Genomic DNA, 25,650 nt, shown 5'->3' with positions numbered 1-25,650 from the left:
TGAACCCAACAAGAATAGAATGGAGGGGTGGGGAAGGAAGGCTGATCTGGGTGGGCATCTTCTTCCTTGCAATTGGACCAAACCCCTACTTTATTGTTGATCTCTGTTTCATTGGTGATGGGAATGGAGAGACAGGTGGGATAATCAGTACCTGATAGTAGCCAGAGGTCCCTTGGAAGAGAGGCTTGGCAATCTGCTTCCAAAAAGTCACAAACTTGAAAACCCTATGGAGACCAGGTCTACTCTGCACGGGATTGCCATGAGTTGAAGTTAACTAACAAGTAGCTAATAAGTACACTTCCCATAGGCCTTTGCTACTGAGGGCCCAGAGCATCACCTGGGAGTTTGTTGTAAATACAGACTCTCCAGCTCTTCCCCCAACTGTCTTGAATCAGAATCTGTTTCTAACAAAATCCCTAGGTGATCTTTCAGAATTGTGGGACATAGTACTTACCCACTACATTTCCTACCTCTGGGGCTCAGTGGAACATGTTACCTCACTTTTAACATAACACCATTTGGTGGGGGTCTGATGACAGTGTGAATCTGAAGAAATGGATGTCATCCCACCCAGCCCCAGCACCAGAGACCCCTCTGATGACATGTTTCATTAATAGTATCAAAATTACGTAAATGTTTTTCATTCAAAATGCCTTTCTTTACTGAAAATACATGGTTTCAACAACAAAAATCAAAGCAGAAAATAATTTGGTGTTGGAAGTGTTTAAGTTTGAGAAGTGTTGTTGTTGTTAGGTGCCATCCAGTCAGTACTGACTCATAGTGACCTTATGCACAACAGAATGAAAACACTGCCCAGTCCTGGGCTAATCTCACAATATTTGCTACGCTTGAGCCCAATTGATGCTGCTACTTTGCTAAACCATCTCACTGGGAGTCTTCCTCTTTTTCTCTGACTGATCCTCTCTATCTTACCAAACATGATATCCCTCTCCAGTGACTGGTCCCTTCTGACAATACTTCCTAAGTATGAGAAATGAAGTCTAGCTTCTAAGGAGCACTCTGGATGCACTTCTTCCAACACACATCTATTTGTTCTTTTGGCAGCCCATGGTACTTTCAATATTCTTCTCCAACACCATAACTCAAAAGCATCAGTTCTTCTACGGTCTTCCTTATTCACTGTCCAGCTTTTGCATGCATATGAGGTTACTGAAAATACCATAGCTTGTGTCAGGCATACCTTAGTCCTCAAGCTGACATCTTTGCTCTTCAAAGTTTGAGAAGTACTGTCCTAGAAACTTAGCTGCATTTTCAGAAACACTTAGGGTGCTCTTAAAAAATCCTGATATCTATAACATGGCCCGGGATTCCTGGTGTGGCGCTGTAAGATCAGCACTGGATCATGAACCTCAAGCTGCTCTTTGGAAACCCTCTACGGGGTTGTTATGAGTCAGAACTGACTCGACGGCACTTAAAAACAACATATTATAATCCACAAAGACAATGCTCTACATTCTACTTTGGTGAGTAGTGAATGGGGCCTTAAAAATTCATGAATTACTATCTCTCCTTGTCCAGAGGAAAGAGGAGTGATGAAAATTAAAAACTCTTGGAAATAATTAATCCAGTGGACTAATGGACAGGAGTCTGAACAACCCTGAGACTAGAAGAACTAGATGGTGCCTAGCTCTTTAGAAGGTCCTGAGCAAAGCTATGAATCGGCACTGACTGGATGACACCTAACAACAACACTTCTCAAACTTAAACACTTCCAACACCAAATTACTTTCTGCTTTGATTTTTGTTGTTGAAACCATGTATTTTCAGTAATGGAAGGCATTTTGAATGAAAAACATTTAGGTAACTTTGATACAATTAATGGAACATATAATCAGAGGGATCTCAACATCATAAAAAAGACCAGATTTACTGGTCAGATAGAGACTGGAGGAGCCCTGAGATTATGGGTCTTCATCACCCTTTAGGTTTGGAACTAAACTCATCCTTGTGGCTCACTTTCAACCAAATTATATCTAGGTATACAGGGGTCGGGGAGGTGGCACTGTAGGCTAATGCATCAGACTGCAAAGCTATTTGAACTGCAAGGTCGGTGGTTCAAGCTCACCAGCTGCTCCTTGGAAACCCTATACAGCGTCGCTATGGGTCGGAATTGACTCGACGGCACTTAACAACAATAACAGGGGTAGGGGGACAACACACACCATAGAATGGTCAACCATTCACAATTTTATAAAAGGCAGCACTTACCTAAAGACAAAATCCAGAAGGGTTTGGAAAGAAGGATAAATGAAAACAAGCACCAGGGAGGAAATGGTATAAATGATGTTACAATGAGGGGACTACAATCATTGAGATGAAACAAAGTGTATGATTGGTTGGATGGTGATCTGCTCTGTAAAGCCTCAGTCAATTCACAATTTTTTTTAAGTCTGATGCCTAGACTATAACCCTAGAACAATTAAATTAGAATCTCCAGGGCAAGATCTAGACACCACCATTTAAAAAATCTTTCTAGGTGATTCCAAAGCACAACTAAGTTTGAGGAATAGAGTCCTTACAAAGCCTTAAGCACACATCATGCATTTTGCTTGTTCCAGACCCCTGTGAGGAGGTAGGACTTTTGTTAGTACAGTTCCCATTTAAAAAGTGAAAAATAAGAAATCTGGACCAAGTCTCCCAAAAGGGGTCTTACATGGAAACTTAGAGTTCAGAATAAAAGAATATACAAGGGGGCTTCAAAGAGTTCATGGAAAAATTACAATATCTTTTCATTCCATTTTTCCACAACTTCTTTAAATTCCTCTCATAGAATTCTAATCTGCCAGCATCTTGGAGTCTAAAACATCATCACCAACAGTACCAATTTTGAATTCATTAGGAAAAGGTTGATAGGAGAAATAGAGTCCCTGAGTGGCACAAATGTCTACGTGTTCAACTACTAGGTAAAGATTGGCAGTTTGAACACACCCACTTTGGAAAAAAGACCTGACTATCAGTTTGAAACTACCAGGTATTCTGTGGGAGAAAGATGAGGCTTTCTGCTCCCATAAAGATGTACAGCCTTGGAAACCCTGTATAGAGTTTCTATGAGTCGGAACCGACTTCACAGTATTTAACAACAACAACAACTGCTTCTAGGAGTCCTGGGGTGGTGCTGCAGGGTTATTCTCTGGACTGCAAGGTTGTCTTGAACTTCAAGGTTCAAGCTCACCAGTTGCTCCTCAGAAACCCTGAAAGATCACAGCTGTGAAAATCATTTGGAGCAGTTCTACTCTGCATACATGGGGTTGCCGTGTGTCTGCATCGTTGATGGCAGCCAACAACAACAGCTATGGCAGGGGGATGTCAGGTCATGTTGGTGGGTTGGGGATGGTTGGAACGAGTTGAGGTAAAGCATCCTGGAGGAGGTGACCTGGGATATGTAGTGATTTATGGACAGAATCCAGGCTAGAGTAAGAAATCAGTCCTAGGGATATGCTTCAGGAATGTCTAGAGGCAGATTTCCTAAGTGATGGGTCCTCGGACTCTCATGGGAAGGTGGTGAATGGTACTCTAAGGGTGACACTATTCATGACAACCCTCTGCTACTTGGCCAGGACCTCCTGGGCCCGTGCGAGATCTCCAAGTGACAGACACGTCGCACACCAGTGTCACCCTGAGCTGGGCGCGGCCAGACACCCAGGATGGGGACGAAGCCCTGGGGTATGTGGTGGAGCTGTGTGGCTCAGATAGTCTCCAGTGGAGGCCATGCCACACGGGTACTGTGACAGCCACCACTTACACAGCCAAGGGGCTTCGGCCCCAAGAAAGCTACTTCATGCGGGTGACAGCCATTAATGATGGGGGACGCAGTCAGCCCACTGCCCTGGACACATTAGTGCAAGCCATGCCCATTTCTGGTGAGTACCGCCTCTTTCTTGTATCCTTGAACCCCTCAGACCTTTCCTGAGAGCATCATCCAAGCACGTGCTGAGCCAGGATTCGCCCTCCTCTCCCACCCCCCAGTTTAGTGAAAGTACATTTATTGCGCACCGGGTTGCTAGGAGTCAGAACTGACTGGATGGCACTTAACAACAACTCTGTCCTAGGCACTGGGCTAGGTAGGCCTTTTCAGACATGTTTTCTCATTTACAGTTCATAACAATCCTACAAGTTTAACCTTTTTATATCGACTTTACCAGTAGTGTGTGGCAAAGGCAGGAATTGAGCCAGTGACTCTGACTCCAAAGTTAGTGCTCTCTGCAGGATTCTTTACTGCTAAGAAGGAGGGCCTCAGAAGGCACAAGTGCTACTCTGCTGATTCAGTTCAGGAACAAGGTAGAACAGACCCCGAGTTTCCTGGTATCGAAAGGCACATTATCTTTCCCCTGGGGTTTTGATTGCTGAGGCAGCTGGCCAGTCATTAGTCCAAGCTAACATTGAGCCTTCCACAGACCCTAGTTGTCACTGTGACAATGGTGAGGGTGGTGTTGGTGATGTACTGTGGAATCAGTTCTGACTCACAGTGACCCTGTACAGGGTTTCCAAGGCTGTAAATCTTTACGGGAGCAGAAAGCCTCATCTTTCTCCCGTGGAACAGTTGGTAGTTTCGAACTGCTGAAGTTCGCAGCCTGATTCGTAACCACTTCGCTACCAATCTTCTTACTGTGACAATAAGAGGAACATAATATAGTAAATGGAGTCCTAGTGTGATGCTGTGGGTTAATGCACTGGACTGAAAAGTTGGTTTGATGGGCAAGGTTGGCAGTTCAAGTTCACCAGCTGCTCTGGAAACCTTATACAGGGTTGCTATGGGTCGGAACTGACTCAACAGCACTTAACAACAACAACAACAGTATAGTAAATTCACCGGCCACCCCCTGGAAGCCCTATACAGTGTTGCTATGAGTCAGAACTGACTTGACCTCACTTAACAACAACAAATACAGTAAACAACACCTGGAGCCCAGAGTCCCAGGACCTTACCATAGTTCTGCCCCTAACCCCACCAGTGTGATCTCAGGCAAGTCATTTCTGGCTTCTGGTTTCTTTCTCTGTAAACCCTAGGAGGCAGATGATCTATTCACTGTTTCCTTCTGCTCCCGTCTAAACCTAGCTCTCTCCCAGGTGATTGCCCTTTCTGAACTCCTACCTCTCTCCCACTGGCATCTTCCCACCAGCTCCTGCTGCTTTCTCCCAGGGCTCTCCTCCCCAACTTCCTTCCCAGTTACTCTGGAGCATCTAGTCCCCATCAGGATCTCAACAGCAGTTAAACTGGCCCAGTCTTCCTCTTGGGCTCGTCGACCTTTTTGGTGACCTGAGCTGGGGTCAACTCCAGAGGCGGTGACGAGTTATCTTGTGTGTTCCAGTGTGTCCCAAATTCCTCATGGACTCCAGCACAAAGAACTCGCTGACAGTCAGGACTGGGGACACAGTTCGGGTGCCTGTAACCTTTAAGGTGAGTGCTCCTAGAGGGACGTGAGGAGAGGAGCCCAAAAAAACTAAGGGAGCTGGGATTCAGCCCTGCAGTTCTCCTTCCATCTCCAAACCAATTGTCTTTCCTGTCCTTACAATGGCCTGAACTTCTGATAGACGTTAGACTAGACTTGAGGAGTATACTCCTGGAAGGCAATGCCCTTACTTGGCCACTAGGTGGCCATTCTACTCAGTGTCTAAAGATCCTTTTGGTGACACTGCACCTCTGGACAAGTCTGGAAATTCAAAGAGGGAGCAGGGGTGTGGAGTGTCTGCCCCAGTGGTATCCCTAGTGGCATGGTGTCTTTCTCATGTGGCTGCAAACTGCAAGGTCAGCAGTTCTAATCCACCAGCTGCTTTGCAGGAAAAAGAGGAGGCTTTCTGCTCCCGTAAAGATTTGCAGCCACAGAAATTCTACATAGGGTCGCCATGGGTCCAAATCAACTGGATGGCAGTGGGTGGTCTCTGGTCGCACACTGTAGGATAAGCACTAGAGTGCAAACCACACTCAAGGCAGTTCAAATCTAGCTGTTCTGAGGAAAAATGATGAGGCCATTTGCTCCTGTGTTGGAAACCCTATGGAGCAAGTCTACTCTGTCCTGTAGGGTTGCTGTGAGCTGGAATCAACTCTATGGAAGTGGGTTTATTTGTTTGACTATGGGAGCAAGAAGCCCTGGTGGCATAGTGGGTTAAGCACTGGACTGTTATCCACAAGATTGGTGGTTCAAACACCAGCCACCCTGTGGGACAAAGATAAAGCTGTCTGCTCCTATATGAATTTGCAATCTTGGAAACCCTATCGAGTAGTTCTGTGTCCCATAAGGTCACCATGAGTTGGAATCAACTTGAGGGCTGTGGGTAGTTGTGGCTTTGGTGGTGAGCCCTGGTGGTGCAGTGGTTGAAGCATTCTGGTGCTAAACCAAAGTTCAGCAGTTTGAACCTACCATCTGCTCCATGGGAGAAAGCTGCAGTTGTCTGCTTCTGTAAAGATAAAAACTTGTAAGGCAGTTCTACTCTGTCCTCTGGATGATCTCTATGAGGCACTACAGTCAGGGTTTTTGGCAATGTGGGTGATTCCCTTGGATTCCAAATGTATTTTACACAAGCATATTGCCTGCTTTTGACCCATGGTGATCCTCAACCAACATTACCTGACTCTGTATGTATCATACATACAGTACCATGTGCTGGTCACAAGGACCTGGGTTCAAATTTTGACAGCATCACTAACTGCTTGACTGTGAACAAATATCTTGACCTCTCTGTGTCTCAGATAACATATCTATCAAATGGAGATAACAACAGTTACTATGTCCAAGAACTGTCATGGATGAAAGGAATTAACACACAGCATAAATAGGGCCTGGCATATGGCAAGCATCCAGTCTGTATTACATTTTATTATTAAAATGCTGAGTATCATCATCCACCTCATCACCTGTGAGAAGCTCAGCCCAAGGTGACAGCCACATTCAAACCCAGATCTCTCTAACTCTACATGTGCTTAACCATCCGATCCTAATAAAGGCAATGGTAGTGTAACCTCGGGAGTACTGGTTAGCACACACAGTGTGTACTGTGCCCTGGGGCCTGCTCTTTGTCCTTTTCTTGTATTAGCTCTGTAATTCTCAGGAAAGTCCCATGAGTTGGTGGCATCCCCTCTGAACTCTGAAACCCAGTGTTGAGGGTCACATGACGAGTTGGTAGCATGGTCATAGGGCAGCTGGACTGGCCTCCTTGTTCTGCTCAGGGTCACCTCTGTCCCAGGGCCACCATAATGTCCCTCCTGGAGTATGACAGGGCTCCCTAAGTCATCCTCCATTTGTCCTTGGGCACCAGGTAGTACCTCCCACCCAGCCCAGTCTTACTCCCATCCAACCCCGTGTGAATCCAGGCCTCATCTCTTAGACCAGCAGTTCATTGCTTACAGAATGAAAGCCAGATGCCTATGTGGCTGTAAACTAACCCCCTCTTTCCAGTGTCCTCTCCAGCTCCCTTTCCCCAACCCACTGCCAGCCCTATACCTCATCAGCACCTCTGCCAGACACACCCTCACCTGTGTCTGCTTAGGCTGATTTCTCCTCTAAGCTGCCCCTCCCATCACCTCTCCTTTAGGCCCAACTGAAATGCCTCTGCTTCCATGAGAAGTCCCCTCTCAACCTTTCCTCTCTTTTCCCAGGCTGCCCCCATGCCTGAGGTGACCTGGCTCAAGGATGGATTGCCCTTGCCCAAAAGAAGTGTGACGACTACCAAAGATGGCCTCACCCAGCTTCTAATTCCTGTGGCCAGCTTCACAGACAGCGGCCTCTACACTGTGGTGCTGAGGAACCTGCAGGGGAAGGAGACCACTTATAGCTTCTTCATTAGGGTGGCAGGTAAGGCAGACATGGACCATGGCCCTAGATACTGACTTAGCCATTCATCACAGCATGGAGGTTTCCAACTGGCCTGGTCGCAGCTGTTCTCTGGGTATGCCTGGGACAGCACTGCCAGCCCTTCCTATGTGCATGGCAGTAGAAAGGGCTTCATTGTTCTTTTGTCTCTGGACCTTAAACCAAAAAAAAAAAAAAAAAAAACCCACTGTCACTGAGTACATTCTGATTTATTGTGACTGTAAATGATGGATCCCCTGGTGTGGTGCTTTGAATTAGAATCAGCTCTGGATTTTGAACTAAAGGTTGGCAGTTCATATCCACCTGCTCCTCAGAAATCCTATACAGGGGTGCTATGAGTCAGAACTGACCAGACAGCACTAAACAACAGGACGCAGTAGGATGGCTTTTCATGGTTTCCGAGGCTGTAAATCTTTATGGGAGCAGACAGCTTCATCTTTCTTCCTCTGAATGACTGGTGGGTTTGAATTACTGACCTTGGGGTTAGCAGCCCAATATATATCCATCCCACAGCACCACCAGCACTCCTTGTTGCTATTTTGAAGTGCCATCAAGTTTATTCCATCTCATAGTGACCCTGAATAGGGTTTCCAAGGAGTAGCTTTTGGGTTTGAACCACCAACTTTGTGGTTGGCAGTCTAGTGTTGATCCTACAGCACCACACTAGGACTCCTTGTTGTTGTTGTTGTTGTTATGTGCCATGGAGTCAGTTCTGACTCATAGTGACCCTGTACAGGGTTTCCGAGGCTGTAAATCTTTATGGGAGCAGAAAGCCTCATCTTTCTCCCACGAAACAGCTGGTAGTTTCGAACTGCTGACCTTGTGGTTCGCAGCCCCATTAGTAACCACTACGCTACCAGAGCTCCTTGGGGCAGTTAATTAAGCCACACCCCCCTCACTTGACCTCAGCTGCTCTTCATTTTGATTGAGGAAGCAAAAGCAGTCAGAACCTGTCTGGTTGACCTAATACTGCCATAACACAGATACCGTAAGTGGGTGGGTAGTGTTAAAGAACATATTTATTTCCTCACAGTTCAGGAGGCTAGAAGTCTGAATTGAGTGTGTGGCTCTTGGAGTCGATCTTTCTTTGTCTGTTTCAGCTTCTAGTGGTGGTGGTTGGTGGCTGTGTGCCGTGGAGTTGTTTCCGACTCATAGCGACCCTGTACAGGGTTTCCGAGGCTGTAAATCTTTACGGGAGCAGAAAGCCTCATCTTTCTCCCATGGAACACCTGGTAGTTTCGAACTGCTGACCTTGCAATTTGCAGCCCAATTCATAACCATTATACTTCTAGTAGTTGCCTACAATCCTCACAGATATATCTGTCTCATCATCTGTCTTCCTCTTTGCTCTGTGTCCATTTGACTTTGTTTATAATTCATAAGTGATTAGGTGTAGAATTCACCCTATTCCAGGTCTGATCTGATTAACAAAGAAAAGTCTGATTCTAAACAGGAGCATATCCATAGGTATAGTGGTCAAGATTGTAAGACATATTTTATAGTTGCTGTTAAGTGCTATCGAGTCAGTTCCAACTCATAACAACCTTGTATAGGGTTTCCTAGAGCAACTTGAGCTCTCAGCCTTACAGTTAGCAGTCCAGTGCTTGTCCTACAGTGCCACACCAGGGCTCATACTACTTTTGTTGTTGTTGTTGTTGTTAAGTGCTGTCGAGTTGATTCCGACCCATAGCGACCCTAAATAGGGTTTCCAAGGAGAAACTGGAGAGCTTGAACCACTGATCTTGTGGTTCAAACAACTTTGTAGTCTGACACTTTAGCCCACAGCACCACACCAGGACTCTTCATACATCTTTTGTTGTTGTTGTTAGGTGCCATCGAGTCAGTACCGACCCATGGTGACACAGCAGAATGAAACACTGCCCGATCCTGGGCCAACGTCACTACTGTTGCCACGTTTGAGTCCATCGATGCTGCCACTTGGCCAATCCATCTCGTTGAGGGTCTTCCTCTTTTTTCTGACCCTCCACCTTACCAAACATGATATCCTTCTCCAGCGACTGCTCCCTCCTGACAATATGTCCAAATTATGAGAGACAAAGTTTGGTCATCTTGGCCTCTAAGGAGTACTCTGGCTGCACTGCTTCCAAAATGGATCTATTGGTTCTTTTGGCAGCCCATGGCACTTTCAGTACTCTCCAACACCATAACTCAAAAGCGTCAATTCTTCTACAGTCTTCCTTATTCACTGTCCAGCTTTTGAATGCATATGAGGTTATTGAAAATACCATGGCTTGGGTCAGGCACACCTTAGTCCTCAAGCTGACATCTTTGCTCTTCAACACTTTAAAAAGGTCTTGTGCAGCAGATTTGCCTAATGCAATACGTCGTTTGATTTTTTTAACTGCTGCTTCTGTGAGTGTTGATAGTTGATACAAGAAGAATGAAGTCCTTGACAACGTCAAACTTTTCTCCTTTGGTAAGAATTTTGTTTATTGGTCCAGTGGTGAGGATTTTTGTTTTCTTTACATTGAGATATGATCTTTGATCTTCATCAGTAAATGTTTTAAGTCCTCTTCACTTTCAGCAAGCAAGGTTGTATCATCGGCATACATATCACAGGTTGTTAATGAGTCTTCCTCCAACCCTGATGCCACTTTTTTCTTAATATAACTCAGCTTTTCGGATTATTTGCTCAGCATACAGGTTGAATAAGTATGGTGATAGAATACAACCTTGTTACACACCTTTCTTAATTTTAAACCATTCAGTGTTCCCACATTCTCTTCAAACAATTTCTTGGTCCAGGTACAGATTCGTCATGAGCACAATTAAGTGTTCCAGAATACTCATACTTCACAATGTTGTCCATAGTTTGTCATGATCCACACAATTGAAAGCCTTTGTGTAGTTAATAAAGCACAGGTAAACATCTTTCTAATAGTCTCTGCTTCTAGCCAAGATCCATCGGACATCAGTAATGATATCCCTTGGTCCATAGAACTCTTACAAGTTCTCTGTCAATGTATGATTGTAGCCATTTCTGTATTACCTTTAGCAAAACTTTACTTGCAGAATATCAAAGAAATTGTCTGATAATTTCCACATTCCATTAGGTCACCTCTCTTTGGAATGGGCATAAATATGGATCTCTTCCAATCAATTGGCCAGATAGTTGTCTTCCAAATTGCATCGCATTGATGAGTGTCTCCTGTGCCGTCTCACTTTCTTGAAAGATTTCAATTTTTATTCCATCAATTCCTGGTGCCTTGTTCTTTGCCAATCCCTTCAATGTACCTTGGATTTACTCCTTCATTATCATTGGCTCTTGATCATATGCTACCTCTTGAAATGGTTGAACACTAACCATTTCCTTTTGGTACAGTGACTCGGTGTATTGTTTCCATCTTCTCTTGATGCTTTCTGCATCATTCAATAATTTGCCCAGAGAATCTTTCAATAACAAAAGTCAAGACTTGAGTTTTTTCTTCAGTTCCCCCAGCTTGAGAAATGCTGAGCGTGTTCTTCCTACTTGGTTTTCTGATTCCAGATCTTTGTACACTTTCTTGTAATATTTGGCTTTATCTTCTCCAGCTGATCTTTGAAATTTTCTGTTCAGCTCTTGGACCTCCTCATTTCTTCCATTTGCTTTAGCATATCTACACTGGAGAGCAAGTTTCAGTGTCTCTTCTGACATCCATTTTGAACTTTTCCTTCTTTCTTGTCTTCTCAATGACCTTTTGCTTTCTTCATGTATGATGTTCTTGATGTCATCCCAAACTCTTCTGGTCTTCAGTCTTTGGTGTTTAATGTATCAAATCTGTTCTTCAGATGATCTCTAAATTCAGGTGGGATATATTCAAGGTCATATTTTGGCTATCGTGGACTTGTTTTCATTTGCTTCAGCTTCAGTTTGAATTTGCGTATGAGTAATTGATGGTCTGTTCCACAGTCTGCCCCTGGCCTTGTTTTGACTGATAATATGGAGCTTTTCCATCATCTATTTCTGCAGATGTAGTCAATTTGATTTCTGTGTATTCCACCTGGTGAGGTCCCTGTGTATAGTCATCTCTTATGCTGTCTAATAAACACTCAATATCCCATGTTTTTATTGTTTAAAAACAAAATTAAATTAAAATTATAATTCTTTGATGCTGTTTTCCACCATATAGTAATAACAGTATACCCCTGGTCTAGCTCTCTTTCAACGTAGCTACCAGCAACATAAGACTTCATTTCCTCATGACCCCAGAAGATTTAGGAGACCAGACAGGGCCATAGCAGAAACCCTTGAGGATTTCAGGTGTCCTACTGGGTCATCCCTAATGCGGGCTCCCTCTGCTTCCTCTTCTACAGCATGCCCGAGGGCACCAGGGCCCATCAGCCTGCAGGAAAATGTGCCTGGGACAGTGACCGCTGAGTGGGAGCCCTCCCTGGATGAAGCGGAGGCCAAGGATGTCCCACTGCACTACACAGTGTTTACACGCTCCTCAGCACACGACTCCTGGCGGGAGGTGGCTGATCATGTCCACACCAACCACTTCACTCTCCTGGACGTCCTTCCTGGCCATGAGTACCACTTCCGTGTTGTAGCCAAGAATAAGCTGGGGGCCAGCAAACCCTCGGACACCAGCCAGCCTTGGTACATCCCCCGGCAGCGAGGTGAGTGGCTCCTTCTGCTTCATGCCATGAAAGGAGGAGCAGCCAGGGGCAGGGGCTCCATGGGCTATATATGCTCCTTGTTGCTGCACACTGGACCCAGGGCAGCACCCCAGGGGTGGGGTGTGAGGGGGTACCAATGGTAGAGATGGTAGGGAGTACTTCTGAATGAACAGTTGGACCTAGTCTGTCACTCTTCCCGCTTCATGTCTAATACCCACCTCCAGTGATGTCCTCTGTGCCTCAGACTCAAGGTGGGTCCCAGAGGTGAGTAGGAAGGGCTCTGGGGTGTCTTGGGTGTCTAGGATGCTTTTGAGGGGATTCTCAAAGGCAGTAACAGGCAATAAGAGAAATGGTTGTTTTTTGGGTGCCATCAAGTAATTTTTGACTTATGAAGATGTCATATGACAAAGCATACTATTCTTTACAAGAGCAGATCACCAGATCTTTCTCCCTTGAAGTCACTGGATGGGTTTGAACTACTAACCTTTTAGTTAGCAATTAAGTACTTAACTGTTAGGCCTGCCAAAGCTAACATTTCTTTCAAAATAAAGTGTATTAAAGTCAAATCGATATGGATCTTAAAAACAATCACTGGGGGGGGGGGAAGCAAACACTAGAGAGATTTCTGGCAAGATGGTGGACTAGGCAGACATACTACACAGACTCTCTACACAAAGATAAGAGAGATGAATTAAAACAGAAACAGATGTAAATTCTGGTGCCCTGAACTTCAGAAGAAAGTTTATAGAGGTGATGGAGTGCTTGCTGGGAGGAGAGGCCAAGCAATGAGAGAGAATAGCTCAAGTAAATGACCAAGATGCAGAACCAAGAAACATTTCTGAGGAAGGAGCTAACTGAAAAGGAATTGAAAAGTATGATGATTAATTAGGTCCATTCAAAGAATTGATAGAAAGTTTGAGGAAAGCAAGGAGAATACAATAAAAATAAGAACTCAGGAAAGCACTACAAAAACAAACAGACAAAATCAATGCAAATTTTGAAATAATACAAAACCTGAGATTAGAAGTCTAGAAGAATAATACTAAGATCTCAGAAATGGACAATACATTGAAAGGGCAAAGGAGTAGATGCAAAGCAATGGAAGCCTGAATTAGTGAGCTTGAAGAAAAATCTCTCAATACTAGTATGCTAGAAGAAAAATCAGAAAAAAATCCAATGAAAGTCTAAGCACTATGTGGGACACCATGAAGAGGAACAATTTACAGGTGACTGGAATTCCAGAACAGAAAGAAACAAACACAGAAAAAATTGATGAAGAGTTGTTGGAAGAAAACTTCCCTAGCATCATGAAAGATAAGAAGATAAGCATACAAGAAGCTGAATGAATCTCAAACAGGGTAGATGCCAAAAGAAAATCACTAAGACATATCACAATCAAACTTTCCAGAACCAAAGACAAGAAAGAATCCTGAGAGCAGCTCAAGATAAATGAAGTTACCCACAAAGGAGAACCAATAAGACTTAGTTCTGATTTCTCAACAGAAGAAACATTGCAGGCAAGAAGGCAGTGGGATGACATATAAAAAACTCTTGAAAGAAAACAAAAAGCAACCAAGAATCATACATCCAGAAAAACTGTTCCTCAAATAATGATGGTGACATTAGGATTTTTCCAGATAAACAGAAATTAAAGGAATTTGTAATAACCAGATCAACTTTATAAAAAAATACTACAGGGAGTTCTTTGGACTGAGGACCAATGACAGCAACCTGAGATGACCATACATGACAACACCACCCAGAACTCAGTGCAGATATAGAAGTGTTCAAAGTAAAACAAACCTACAAGACTGAAAATAGGGACCAGAGGTATAAATTTATAACGAAGTCAACTACAAAGCAAAAAGAGCATAGATACAGAACTTCCAAATGGCTAGTAAGTCAAGTAGATTTCAAGATAAAACAGACTATTTTAAGTAGGGGGCGGGAAATAATAAATTACAGGGTAACCTCAAAGAAAAATAAAACACATCAAACTGAAAAAAGAAAGCCAGAAAGATCAAGTAAACATTAACACAACAGAAATGAAAACGTGAAGAAAACCCACAAACAAAATGAATTCCTCATAGAAAATTATGTGAAACAAAGAACTAGCAGCACCACACAAAAGCACACAGAAAAATGACAGCAATCAATTCCTACCTATTTGTAATTACACTGAATGTGAATAGATTAAATGTACCAGTCAAGAGACATAGAGCAGAATGAATAATAAAACATAAAAATTAATATGCTGTCTACAAGAGACATATCAAAAAGATGGAGTTGGCCTAAAAGCCCATCAACAGAAGAATGCCTAACCAAACTTTGGTACATACACATAATGGAATACTACAAAATGGTGAAAAATAATGATAAACTTGTAAGACACCTCATAACATGGTTAAACCTGGAGGACATTAAGCTGAGTGAAATTAGTCAATCACAAAAGGACAAACATTATATGAGACCAATGTTGTAAAAAGTTTTTTTTCAAAGGTTTTATTGATAAACAATCTACTCTGTTTAGGGGGCGTTGGGGGGAAGGGACAATTATTCACAGGCTAGAGGGTAGACACATTTTAACAGGGTGATAGGGCAGGTAATGTACAACAAGGGGGAGGTTAGCAGAGGAAAGATGAAGATAGTGGGAGGCACAGGGAGGAATGCAATAGATAAAGTGAATAGAGGTAAATGCTGTTAACTGGTGGTACATAGAAGGTATTAAATGATGTAATGAAGCACAGTATATGATTTGTTGATAGAACTGATGATCTCTCTAAATCTTCACTTAATTCACAATAAAAGGTAAAAACAACAACAACAAAACATGATCAGACATTTAAGCTGCAACTATTGTTGATGAGAATTGAAGATGCTTAGAATCAATTAATCCAACAGACTAATTGGAACATCATTCTCCACAATTTTGAGACCAGAATAACTAGATGGTACCTGGCTACCACTACCAACTACTCTGAAAGGGATTACATTAGAAGTTCCTGGATAGGATGGGAGACAATGTGACAAAAACAAAAACAAAACCTCTCAAAATCATAAAAACAACCAGGCTTACTGGTCAGAAAGAGACTGGAGGAACCCAAGACTATGGCCCTCAGCCACCCTTCAGGTCTGGATTACCCTCTTGGCCCAATTTCAACCAAGCAGTGGATAGGTCTGTAAGAGTGACAGCAAAACTAGTGAGGGATGCTCCCCATGGAATGGTCAACCATTCGAGATCAAAAGGGCAACATTTACCTGAGGACAAGGAAGGAGGGTGGAGGAAACGGGGTAACTGTTGTTAAGTGGAGGAGAATCTATCCAGTCATCAAGAGGAAACAAATGTTAAAACTGATGATTTGCTCTTGAACTTTTATTCAATTCACAGTAAATGTTTCAAAAATTTTTTTTTAAATAAAATAAAAGCAAACACTAGAAAAATTAGATTATAAAATGAAATGGAAAAACATTTTAATTTGAAAAAAAATCAGAAGCAAATGGCACAAATAAATAAAACAAGATGGAAGATTTCATTCTTGTAAACTACAAAAATGTCTAGGAAGTTCTGTCCCTAAATGTCAATGTTGTTGTTGTTGTTGTTAAGTGCTGTTGAGTCGATTCTGGCGCATAGTGACCCAGTACACAGTTTCCGAGGAGCAGCTGGTGGGTTTGAACCACCAACTATGTGGTTTGCAGTCCGGTGCTGATCCCATAGCGCCACACCAGGAAAATGTCCGTGGTGCTGATCTGTATATAAGGAATGCAATTATGGTTGTTGGGTTTTTTTCTTTATTTCTCCATATGATTTTTCTATATAGTCTCTAATTTGTTTAAATTAATATGAATTAAGTTGTGTGAATATAAAAGATTAATCCGAAATATTTTAAAGTAAGGATGAAAAATGAAACCTAACACTTTCTCCAGGTAGTACCTAAATAGCATTGCCCAGTTCTCCCTCCCCTGAAGCCTGGGCTAGGCCTTCTTCATCTTCTGACCCTCTGATTGTCCCTAACTTTCACCACAGACAGGTTCACAGTGAAAACTCCAAGCCACCGGGAGCCCGACCTGAGCCAGAAGCCTTGGTTCCTGGTGGGCCTGAGAGCGCACCTGCTGCCACAGGGCTGTGAATGTTGCATGAGCTGTGCGGTGCAGGGCTCACCCAGACCTCGAGTCACCTGGTTCAAGAATGACCAGAGTCTGGAAGGAAACCCTACGGTCTATAGCACCAACGTGCTAGGCGTGTGTTCCCTCGTCATCCCCAGCGTGTCCCTGAAGGACAGCGGCCAGTACAAGGCTGTGGCTGAGAACGCTCTAGGCCAAGCCGTCAGCACAGCTACCCTCATCGTCATAGGTAATGGTGGCTGCCCTAGCACTGGTCAAGCTGGCCAGGAGGAGTGAGGAGGGAGAGCCAGAGGAGCAGTAGCCACTGCCTGCCTTCAGGGAGCCCCTTCTAAGGAGACCTACCCCTCCCCCCTTACAGTGATTGGGCTGGGGGTCAGAAGACCAGGGTTCTAGGTGTGGTTCTATATGAACTCTCTGTTGTGTAGCCTGGCCATCACTAGCCCCTTCCTGGCTTCAATATACCCATCTATAAATGAGATGGTTGCATTCCGTTAGTGATGAACAACTCTTGGCTTTAGGGGGAACATACTGCCCCCTAAGCTTCCAAGTACGGCCTTGCCACAAATTTCAAGATTGCTCCATCAGATACATACCCAACTAACATTTGTTGTTGTTAAATGCCATCAAGTCGGTTCTGACTCACAGCTATCCTATATGGGATTTCCGAGGAGCAGCTAGTGGGTTTGAATGGACGACCTCATGGTTCGAAGTCCAGTGCTGATCCACAGTGCCATAACTGAAGTCCACACTAACATTTAGTACCTAACAGTCCATGCTGATTCTCCTACAAGTAACCTCCTTTTCAGAAAAGCAAATAATATATGTTAACAAGAATATGCATATAGTGGTTAAAACATCTTACATTTGAATGACAAGCAAAAAAACTAAAGAACTAATGATTTAAAATCACGCAGAATTGGCCCTTGTGCAAAAGTGCCAAGTGACCAGAATATGTCTGGGTGGCATCTATGCCATGCCATTTAGGAAGTCACTTTCCCGGTGCGGGGGGGGGGCACCTAGCCCCCACACAGTACAGTCACCCCCACTTAGCCAGGAGTGGAGAGGGCACTGCCCCATTCTATCCAACTCATAGCCTGCTGCTTGTATCTTGCAGAACCCAGTTCCTAGCCCTGCATCACCCAGGGAGGACCCTGCCTGGGCCCACAGCCACAGGATGTACTACAGATCCCAAAGCTTCATTCCTGACGCCCATGCAGGCCTGGAGAGTGAATCCCAAGGGCCTGGAAGTGAGTGGATCCTGGAGAGACTCAACCAGGAGGAAGAAAAAAAAGGGGGTGAGGCATGCAGCCTCCTGACCCAGAGCCAAGTCACTAGATGGGATGACGCCAAGCTTGTCCCACATGCTCACCACTTGGCTTAGCTTCCTTTGTCCTCCACTTCATCCTGGAGGCCAAATCCTTGATTTTGTAGACTGAGTCCCTAGAGCAGGGGTGGGGAACTTTTTGGTGCCAAAATTCATAGCATCATTTGTGGGACATCCAAAATTATCAACTTAAAAATTAACCTGCTTAAAAAAAAAAAAAAAATTAACCTGCTGTATTTGGTCAAATATTTAATGAAGTCACCCCTAATGTGATGGCTGAAACTGAAGTTGCCTTGAAAGGGCCAGACCAAATGATTTCTCAGGCCTTATACATCTGGGTGTTCCCACCACTGCCCTAGAGGGAGGAAGAAAGGGACCCTCTGGGTCTGCTGTGGTCACGGTGAGGAGAGTGTGGGGGAGGTCAGAGGGTCTAGGTGAGGAGTAGGGCATGTGTGTGTCAGTGGAGGCGGGGAGGGTGCAGGGGGTGCTTCCTGTACTTTTCTTCATTAAAACATTGGTGACTACAGGCGGAACATTTGTAAATCAACTTGGAGTTGACATGTGGGTGAGTGGGGGACAGATTCCTAATGCAAAGCTTTTGTACCAGGCTGTAGTTGTGATGGGTGGGCTCTGGTCCAGTGGAAGACTTGAGTCAGCACAGGGCTCTTATCAAGGGCAGGAAGGCTGAGAGAGGCTGGAGAGGCCACAGGGTGGGGAATCTTCCCTTACTCCTGGCCTCTATTCCTGGCACTGCTTTGTCTGGTGAAAATCCTGCAAGCTGCTACGTGTGTAGGGAACAAAGGGCCCAGGTTCACCCATGACTCTTATATGCCTACTCTCAAAGGAGAATTCTACTTCAAGCTGTGCTCTCTGGACTCCTTTCAGGTAGGAGTGAGATGTCAAGTGTATGAGAATTTTGACTCACAAAGGCCCTCATAGCCCTTCACCTCTTCCACTCCCTCACTGTCTCTCCCACAGGCCACATGTCTCCTCTCCTGTGAAGAAGATCTGCATCATCCTGAACCCCAGTCACTGCCATGAGCAAGGCTTGCAACCTGAGCCTTTTGGGTTCCCAGGAAATATTCTAAAGTGCTCAGGGCCAGAAAGAGGGAAGGGAGCCCTGAGAATGCCTTAGCTCCATCCTCCCAAGGACATCAGCTTAGGGGTCCAGCAGGTCACAATAACTGGGACACAGCTCTTCAGTGCCCACATGCAGATCCTGGCTTCTGCTTTCTCTGCCTCCCCTGGCACTCAGACTGTAGGCCAGATGCACGGTGGATTGCCCAGTATGCAAGGTGACTTGTGCGTATTTACTAAACTGTGGTGAACAATTCCACATGGGTTTTACCACGTGATATGGGGAAAAACATAAAATTGCTCATTACAGGTTAGTAAGCAAGCACAAGTCAACCTGTCTTACTTTGATTGCTGGGTACTCACATTACAGATTAATAAGCCTTTGCCTTACCTTGCTTATTGGGTACTTTGTGCCAATTTGGTACTCCGTGTCAGGGATTGTAAATTTGACAAGAGGCTTTGATTCTATAGGATGGTGCTGTGTGGTTGGGAGAGAAACAGATGTCAGCCACACCTAGAAGCAGAATCTTTGATATGGTGAAAAAAATGTGAAACTGCTCATTACAGATTAGTAAGCTAGTGCTTACCTTATTGCATTATCTGACACTGGCAGGAGACAAGGTGATTACATCACAGGAGGAGAACTTGAAGGTGGATATCACAAACAGTGACTAGACAGATATTTCTGGATTGGAGAGATAGTTGTCTGCCTAAAATAAATCAAGAGTGTCCCTCAAAGGCTGAGGGATGAACCACATGACCCTGGTCAGAGCAGGCTATGATTCACTCTTGACCCCACCGAGAAAACTTATCAAGGGCCATTTTCCTGGGGATGTCTCCTGCCATCTCTAACATGGGTTTTATATTCTGAAGGTCCATCAGTAGCAGGCAAAATGTCGGCCAAGGGGTCAGAAGGACACTCTCAGAAACTGAGAGGCATGGCTAGAAACCTCAGCCTGTATGGAGCTGTCCTTACAAGTCCCTACCAAGCTGCAGATTCCTGGACGCCTCAGGCCTACCCACTGTGATGTTAGAAATGGGGAGAAGAGGGATTTGCCCAGAGGTTGAGACCCAGTACTTATGGAATGCCTGGTCTTGATCATGCTGCTTGATATAATATGGGCATAGCGTAGTGGTTACAAATTGGGCTGCAAACCTCAAGGTCAGCAATTCGAAACTATCAGCGGTTCCATGGGAGAAAGATGAGGCATTCTGCTCCCATAAAGATTTATAGCCTCGGAAACCCTGTGTAGGGTCACTATAAGTCGGAACCGACTCCACGGCACTCAACAACAACAACAACAAGGAATATGTGGAACTTTCAGGTCTGGTCCCTAAAATCTCCAGAGCAAATATCCATGCTCTCTCCATCTGCCTTCATCTACCAGCTGGATGAAATGAATCCTTTGTAGGACTCTTTCCTAGAATATAGTGGGGCCAGTTGATGACCCTGAATAGTTTCATGTGGAGCAAGGTTTTTTTTCGCTATCCCACATTAGGCCTTGATTAGAAAAACAAGCCTTCACTGTGTTAGGTAAGATCCTTCGGTGGCGTAAACAGTTTGTGCTCAGCTGGTAGCTGAAAGGGTAGTTTGAACCCAATCAGTGGCACCGAGCAAGAAAAGGGTTGGTGATCTGCTTCATGAAAGATTACAACCAAGAAATGTATGGAGCAGTTCTACTCGGTACCACATATGTTGTCAGGAGTAAGAATCTACCTGACAGCACTAGACAACACCACCCCTGAGGTTTGCAGATTCTCTGTTAGAGCAGTTAACCTACTTCACTCACATAGCAACCAACTTTTTTTAAATCAAGGGAAAAGCAGAGAATGTTAAAGGAATTAGAAGACAGCAGTAAAGATGAAATAAATAAATTTAGAATAGACATCATAGGATAAGCAAATTCAATATTTATTTGAAATGACTAATAATATTAACAACTTTAAGGAACAAAGAGATGGAAAAAGTAAACAATATTAAGATAAAAAGAGCAGGCATGATTACCAATTCAACCAAGACAAAGGACTGTTGTTGTTACGTGCCACTGATTCTGACTCTTAACAACTCTGTATGGAGTGGCTGGTGAGCTTGAACTGCCAACCTTGCAGTTCAAACTGGACCAGTGCATTAGCCTACAGCACCACACCAGGACTCCAAGACAAAGGATACTATTACTTAAAAGTGTATGTTAATACATTTGAAAGCTTCAATGAATGGGTAAACTCCTAGAAAAAAATAATTGACCAAAACAGACTCAAGAAGAAATAGAAAACTGGAATAGTCTAGATCATTAAATAAAGTTGGCAATTAAATATTTTCCCACAAGGAAAGTACAGCCCAGAAGACTGACAGATACAGGTTCTTCCACATGTTTGAGGGAAATTTATAATCTTTACAAAAGTCTCCAGAGACTAAAAGAAGAAAAGACAACCCCCAACTTATTAAATGAGGTTAGTTTAACCATGATACCTGAACTACAGGGATAAAATTATAGGCCAAATGAATTTATTAACAATGATGCAAAACCCTTAGCAAAGCTGGATTAGCAAACTGAACCCAAAAAGAAGAGAAAATGTTCACATATCACAACCATGAATGGTTGATACAACAACCATTGGGTTAATACATTTGCTTCTCACTATCAACATGGTTAGGTTCCAAAGACCTGATCATTACGCAAAAATGAGTGTTATTTGAAAATGAAGGATGACCATATCAGATCAGAAAAATGGAGGATGACTCCATCATTATACAACTTACATAAGTGCTAAATTTTGTCATTATACAACTGGCATATTGCATTGCATCATTACATAATTGTCAAACCATTGAGAATCATAGCCCGGCCACGTTGACACCTGACCATCACAGCCAACACTACTCTTGCCTCACACCTTGGTGTTCATTCCTGCCAGACATAAGCTGTTCACACACAGAACAGTTGGATACTAGATTCTTTTACTATTGCAAATGTGAAGTGTCAGATAATGAGAGAATCGATCAGTGAGGAATATGTGTTAGAAACATAGGACTAATGTAATTCATCACAATGATGTTGAAGGATAAAAACCACACAATACTCCCCGCCCCCCATAGATATGAAGCACTATATTTTAAGATATTTATATTGGCCTGTAAATATATGAAAGGATGTGCAATACTATTTGTAACCCTAAAGGTGCAAACTAAAACCACAGCTGTGTACCATTTTGTCTGTGTCAGACTGACAGAAAGGACACTCTGTTGCACATGTTGGTGAGACTCTGAAGCAATGGCAGCTCTCACCCTCTGCTGGTCCGTGTGTAAGCTGGTGAAGCAGTCTGGCATTATTTGATAATGCCCCCTGATTCAGCAGTTCTACTCCTATCAGATACTCTCCTTTAGGCAAGAAACTTAAATAGCTGTTCTTCATAAAAGAATGTTCAAAGAAACTTTGTGGCTATTGGAAAGCAACCCAATACCTCAGCAACATTAGAGTGTTTTGAAAGACATAATGAAATGTAATAAAGGTTTGAAAGGAAGTAAGTACACTCATCACCATAGAATAGTCATTTCTCAAAAACACTTTGAGTGAAAGAAGCAAGTTACATAGGCTATACTCAGGATGATTGCATTTATGTCTTTAAAATTCAGCAAAATTAAACATTATGTTGTTTAGGATGCATACATACATGGTAAGACCAGAAAGACAATAAAATGTCAGGATAACAGTTCCTCCAGAGAAGGGGAGTGTAGGACAGGCTGGGCTGTGACAATGTCACAGGCACATTCTCCAGGACACTTACTTGGGAGTGGGTCCTGTAGCCAATAGGCCAGGCTGGAGTATGGTTTTTAGGATTCCTCCAGTAGCAATCTCTCCCTGATTTCTGTGGGTTGGAGTGCAGGGGAGTATAGCAGGAATCCAATCTCTAAGTGGATAGATAGGAGGTATAGGAGATAGGAAAGTGGGTACAAATAAACATGGGCCAAGTGCTTCCATAAGGAGCTCTGGTAGCATAGTGGTTATGAATGGAGCTACTAACCTCAGGGTCAGCAGTTTGAAACTACCAGCTGCTCCGTAGGAGAAAGATGAGGCTTTTTGCTCCTGGAACCCCTGTACAGGGTTGCTATGAGTCAGAACCGACACCACTGCCACCCCCAAGTGCTTTGATACTAAATAAACATGATTTGTCACATCAGGCCGTGAAAAGAGTTTTTGCATTTTTTGGGAGACTATTGCACCATGTGTGGCACCAAACATAGAAGACACAGTGGTGACAGCCAGTTCCCCATCTTCATGAGGTTCTTAGAAGACTGAGTTCTCTAGCCTAAACTGTGAGGTGCTGAGTCTGGGCTGTGGCCCAAAGAGTAGGGAGTATTCTAGGTGAAGAGATGAGCAAAGGGGATTCCTGGGGAGAAACAGCCCCTGAAGAAGTTCAGAAGCCAGGGAAAGTGCCTTCTAATCACCAAATAGAAGCCGTCTGTGTCTGGAGCCCAACTCTTGGGTGTGTGAGAGCAGAGCTTTGATAGGGAGGCTGAGGGCTGGAAGGAAGACAGCTGGGCCAGGGAGGGTGTTACTGAGTACTTGACTATAGTTGTTGAGAAACCATTTCAAACACCAACCATCAGACATCACCTTTCTTTGAGCACCCCACTGTGGGAGAAAGGAGATGTGTTGCAGACAGCCCAGCTCAACCTGGGGGTGTCCCGCCAACACTGCTCCAGCTCAGGGCTCAGAGAACTCTTGGAGATTGGTCGACTTTCAGGGTTCTCCTTGCTCAAAGTCCCACAGGGAGATTGTTGTTGTTGTTGTTGTTAGGTGCCATTGAGTCTCTACTGGCCCATAGTGACCTTATGCACAGCAGAACGAAACACTGCCTGATCCTGGGCCAGCCTTACTACTTTTGCCATGCTTGAGCCCATTGATGCTGCCACTTGGCCAATCCATCTCATTGGGGGGTCTTCCTCTTTTTCTCTGACCCTCCACGTTACCAAACATGATATCCTTCTCCAGCGACTGGTCCCTCCTGACAATATGTCCGAAGTCTGAGAGATGAAGTTTGGCCATCTTGGCCTCCAAGGAGCACTCTGGCTGCACTTCTTCCACAATGGATCTGTTGGTTCTTTTGGCAGCCCATGGTACTTTCAATATTCTCCTCGGGGAGATAAGTTGGGCTTAAAGCCAAACTTCTTGTTTAGGCTTCTTTCTCCTTTCCTCCTTCCAGGGGTTGCATTTGTCCTTGAGTCCTCCAGAAGCTCCCACACACAGCTGGGGAGCACTGGGTGTCCCAGGGATGCGGTTCAACTCTAGCACTGTCATTTACTAGCCTGTGGCCTTAGGCAAAGTTATATAGAATCCTGGAGCCCAGTTCCTTGTCTGTAAATGGAGATAATAATAGAACCTCCCCCACAGCACTGTTAGGAGGATTCAGTGTTACTCCAAATCAAGGCCCTACTGTTATTTCTAAATCTCTATCACCTCCAGGTGGCCAGCAAGGCCCACCTCTCCTCCACCACTGAGGAGAGATTCAGTGAGCACAGCTGGGTGAGGGGGTGGGAGAGGGAACTGGAGTGATTTATTCCTGAGGTAACCACCAGGTGATGCCACAGGCTTTGCAACGGGACTGGAGAAGACTTTGATGCCCAAGGTGGCGGTCTGGGAAACTAAAAAAGGTTGTTTATGGGATCTGGTGAGAGGTTAGGAAGGTGGGGCCAGGGTAGTGGGCACCAGCAGTCCCTCCCCTCCGCTGTGCCCCTTCCCTGGATCTTTCTGGAGAGCACAGTGCTGGACCCAAGAGTCCTGCACATGGCCCTGGGTCTCCTTTCCCAGCCACTCCCCACACCATCCTCTGTGGTTCTCAACTTGGTCAGACTCTCAGTCTAGGATCTTCTGAAGGCCTGGGATGGGTGGCAGGGCAGGGCAGGGCAGGCAGGGACCTCAATGTCAGAGTGTCCTGAATGGCCTGTGCATGAGGGAGGGACTAGGGGGTGTGTAAGGGCCAGTGGACCCATTCTGGTGCCATCTTCCTTCTTCTGCAGCTCCCAACCAGCCCTCTAGTCCCTTCCCTTCCGGATCTTGGGTGGGACTCGGGCTTCCTCCTCCTCTAGAGGGCTGGACCCCTTGGAGGAGAGCAGTGGAGCAGAGGCCAGACCCTTGGCACATCAGTGCCTTCTCTCTTCTTCCCTGGATCCCAGGCTGGTTTCCCTGAGGGTCAAGGAGGGGAATGGAAGGCATAGCCACAGCAGAGCTCCCTTAAGGTCTGGGCTCTGAGACCCAAAGCTGGGACTGCACCAGCTATGGTGTCACCATCACGGGCTGGTGCCACAATACCATAGAGGAGTGGGCAGGACTGGAGACAGAGGAAACTGAGACCAGGCCTAATTAGGGCCACAGGACAGAAGCTGGCATTGGGCTCCCTGACATAACACCCTCCCTTAAAGACAAAGCAGGACCCTTGCCCACCTCCCTAGGGAGATGAGGAGTTGGAGCTGGGGAAGCTGGCCAGGAGGGAAGAAGAGCACCTAAGGGCGCGGCCTCAGCTGCTGACAGCTCTACGTGTTCCCTGGGACATGGTGTCCTGGGTGAGGTGCTTGGGATGTGGGCCACAGGCTGGGCACAGGCGTAGGGAAGGTGGGGTCCTCCAGGGAGCAGAGACAGGAACTTTTCTTCAGCAATTTGGCCTGTCTGCAGACAGCTG

The 25,650-nt window shown here is 44.7% G+C and overlaps 1 protein-coding gene across 1 annotated transcript in view; it reads left to right on the top strand.

The window, feature by feature from the left end:
- Positions 1-25,650, top strand: part of IGFN1 (immunoglobulin-like and fibronectin type III domain containing 1) — a 100,356-nt gene that overhangs the window by 32,180 nt on the left and 42,526 nt on the right. The window contains exons 19-26 of the mRNA XM_006834227.1: positions 3,579-3,881; positions 5,331-5,419; positions 7,616-7,811; positions 12,144-12,449; positions 16,474-16,843; positions 17,686-17,818; positions 24,438-24,497; positions 25,424-25,534. Of these exons, the coding sequence (XP_006834290.1) occupies positions 3,579-3,881; positions 5,331-5,419; positions 7,616-7,811; positions 12,144-12,449; positions 16,474-16,843; positions 17,686-17,818; positions 24,438-24,497; positions 25,424-25,534 (1,568 nt within the window). The remainder of the gene's footprint in view (positions 1-3,578; positions 3,882-5,330; positions 5,420-7,615; positions 7,812-12,143; positions 12,450-16,473; positions 16,844-17,685; positions 17,819-24,437; positions 24,498-25,423; positions 25,535-25,650) is intronic.

Source organism: Chrysochloris asiatica, unplaced genomic scaffold (genome assembly GCF_000296735.1).
Source record: "Chrysochloris asiatica unplaced genomic scaffold, ChrAsi1.0 scaffold00009, whole genome shotgun sequence".
In the NCBI taxonomy this organism is placed as follows: domain Eukaryota; kingdom Metazoa; phylum Chordata; class Mammalia; order Afrosoricida; family Chrysochloridae; genus Chrysochloris; species Chrysochloris asiatica.
Note: the sequence above shows the minus strand (reverse complement) of the source record. Positions and strands in the feature narration are given on the sequence as shown.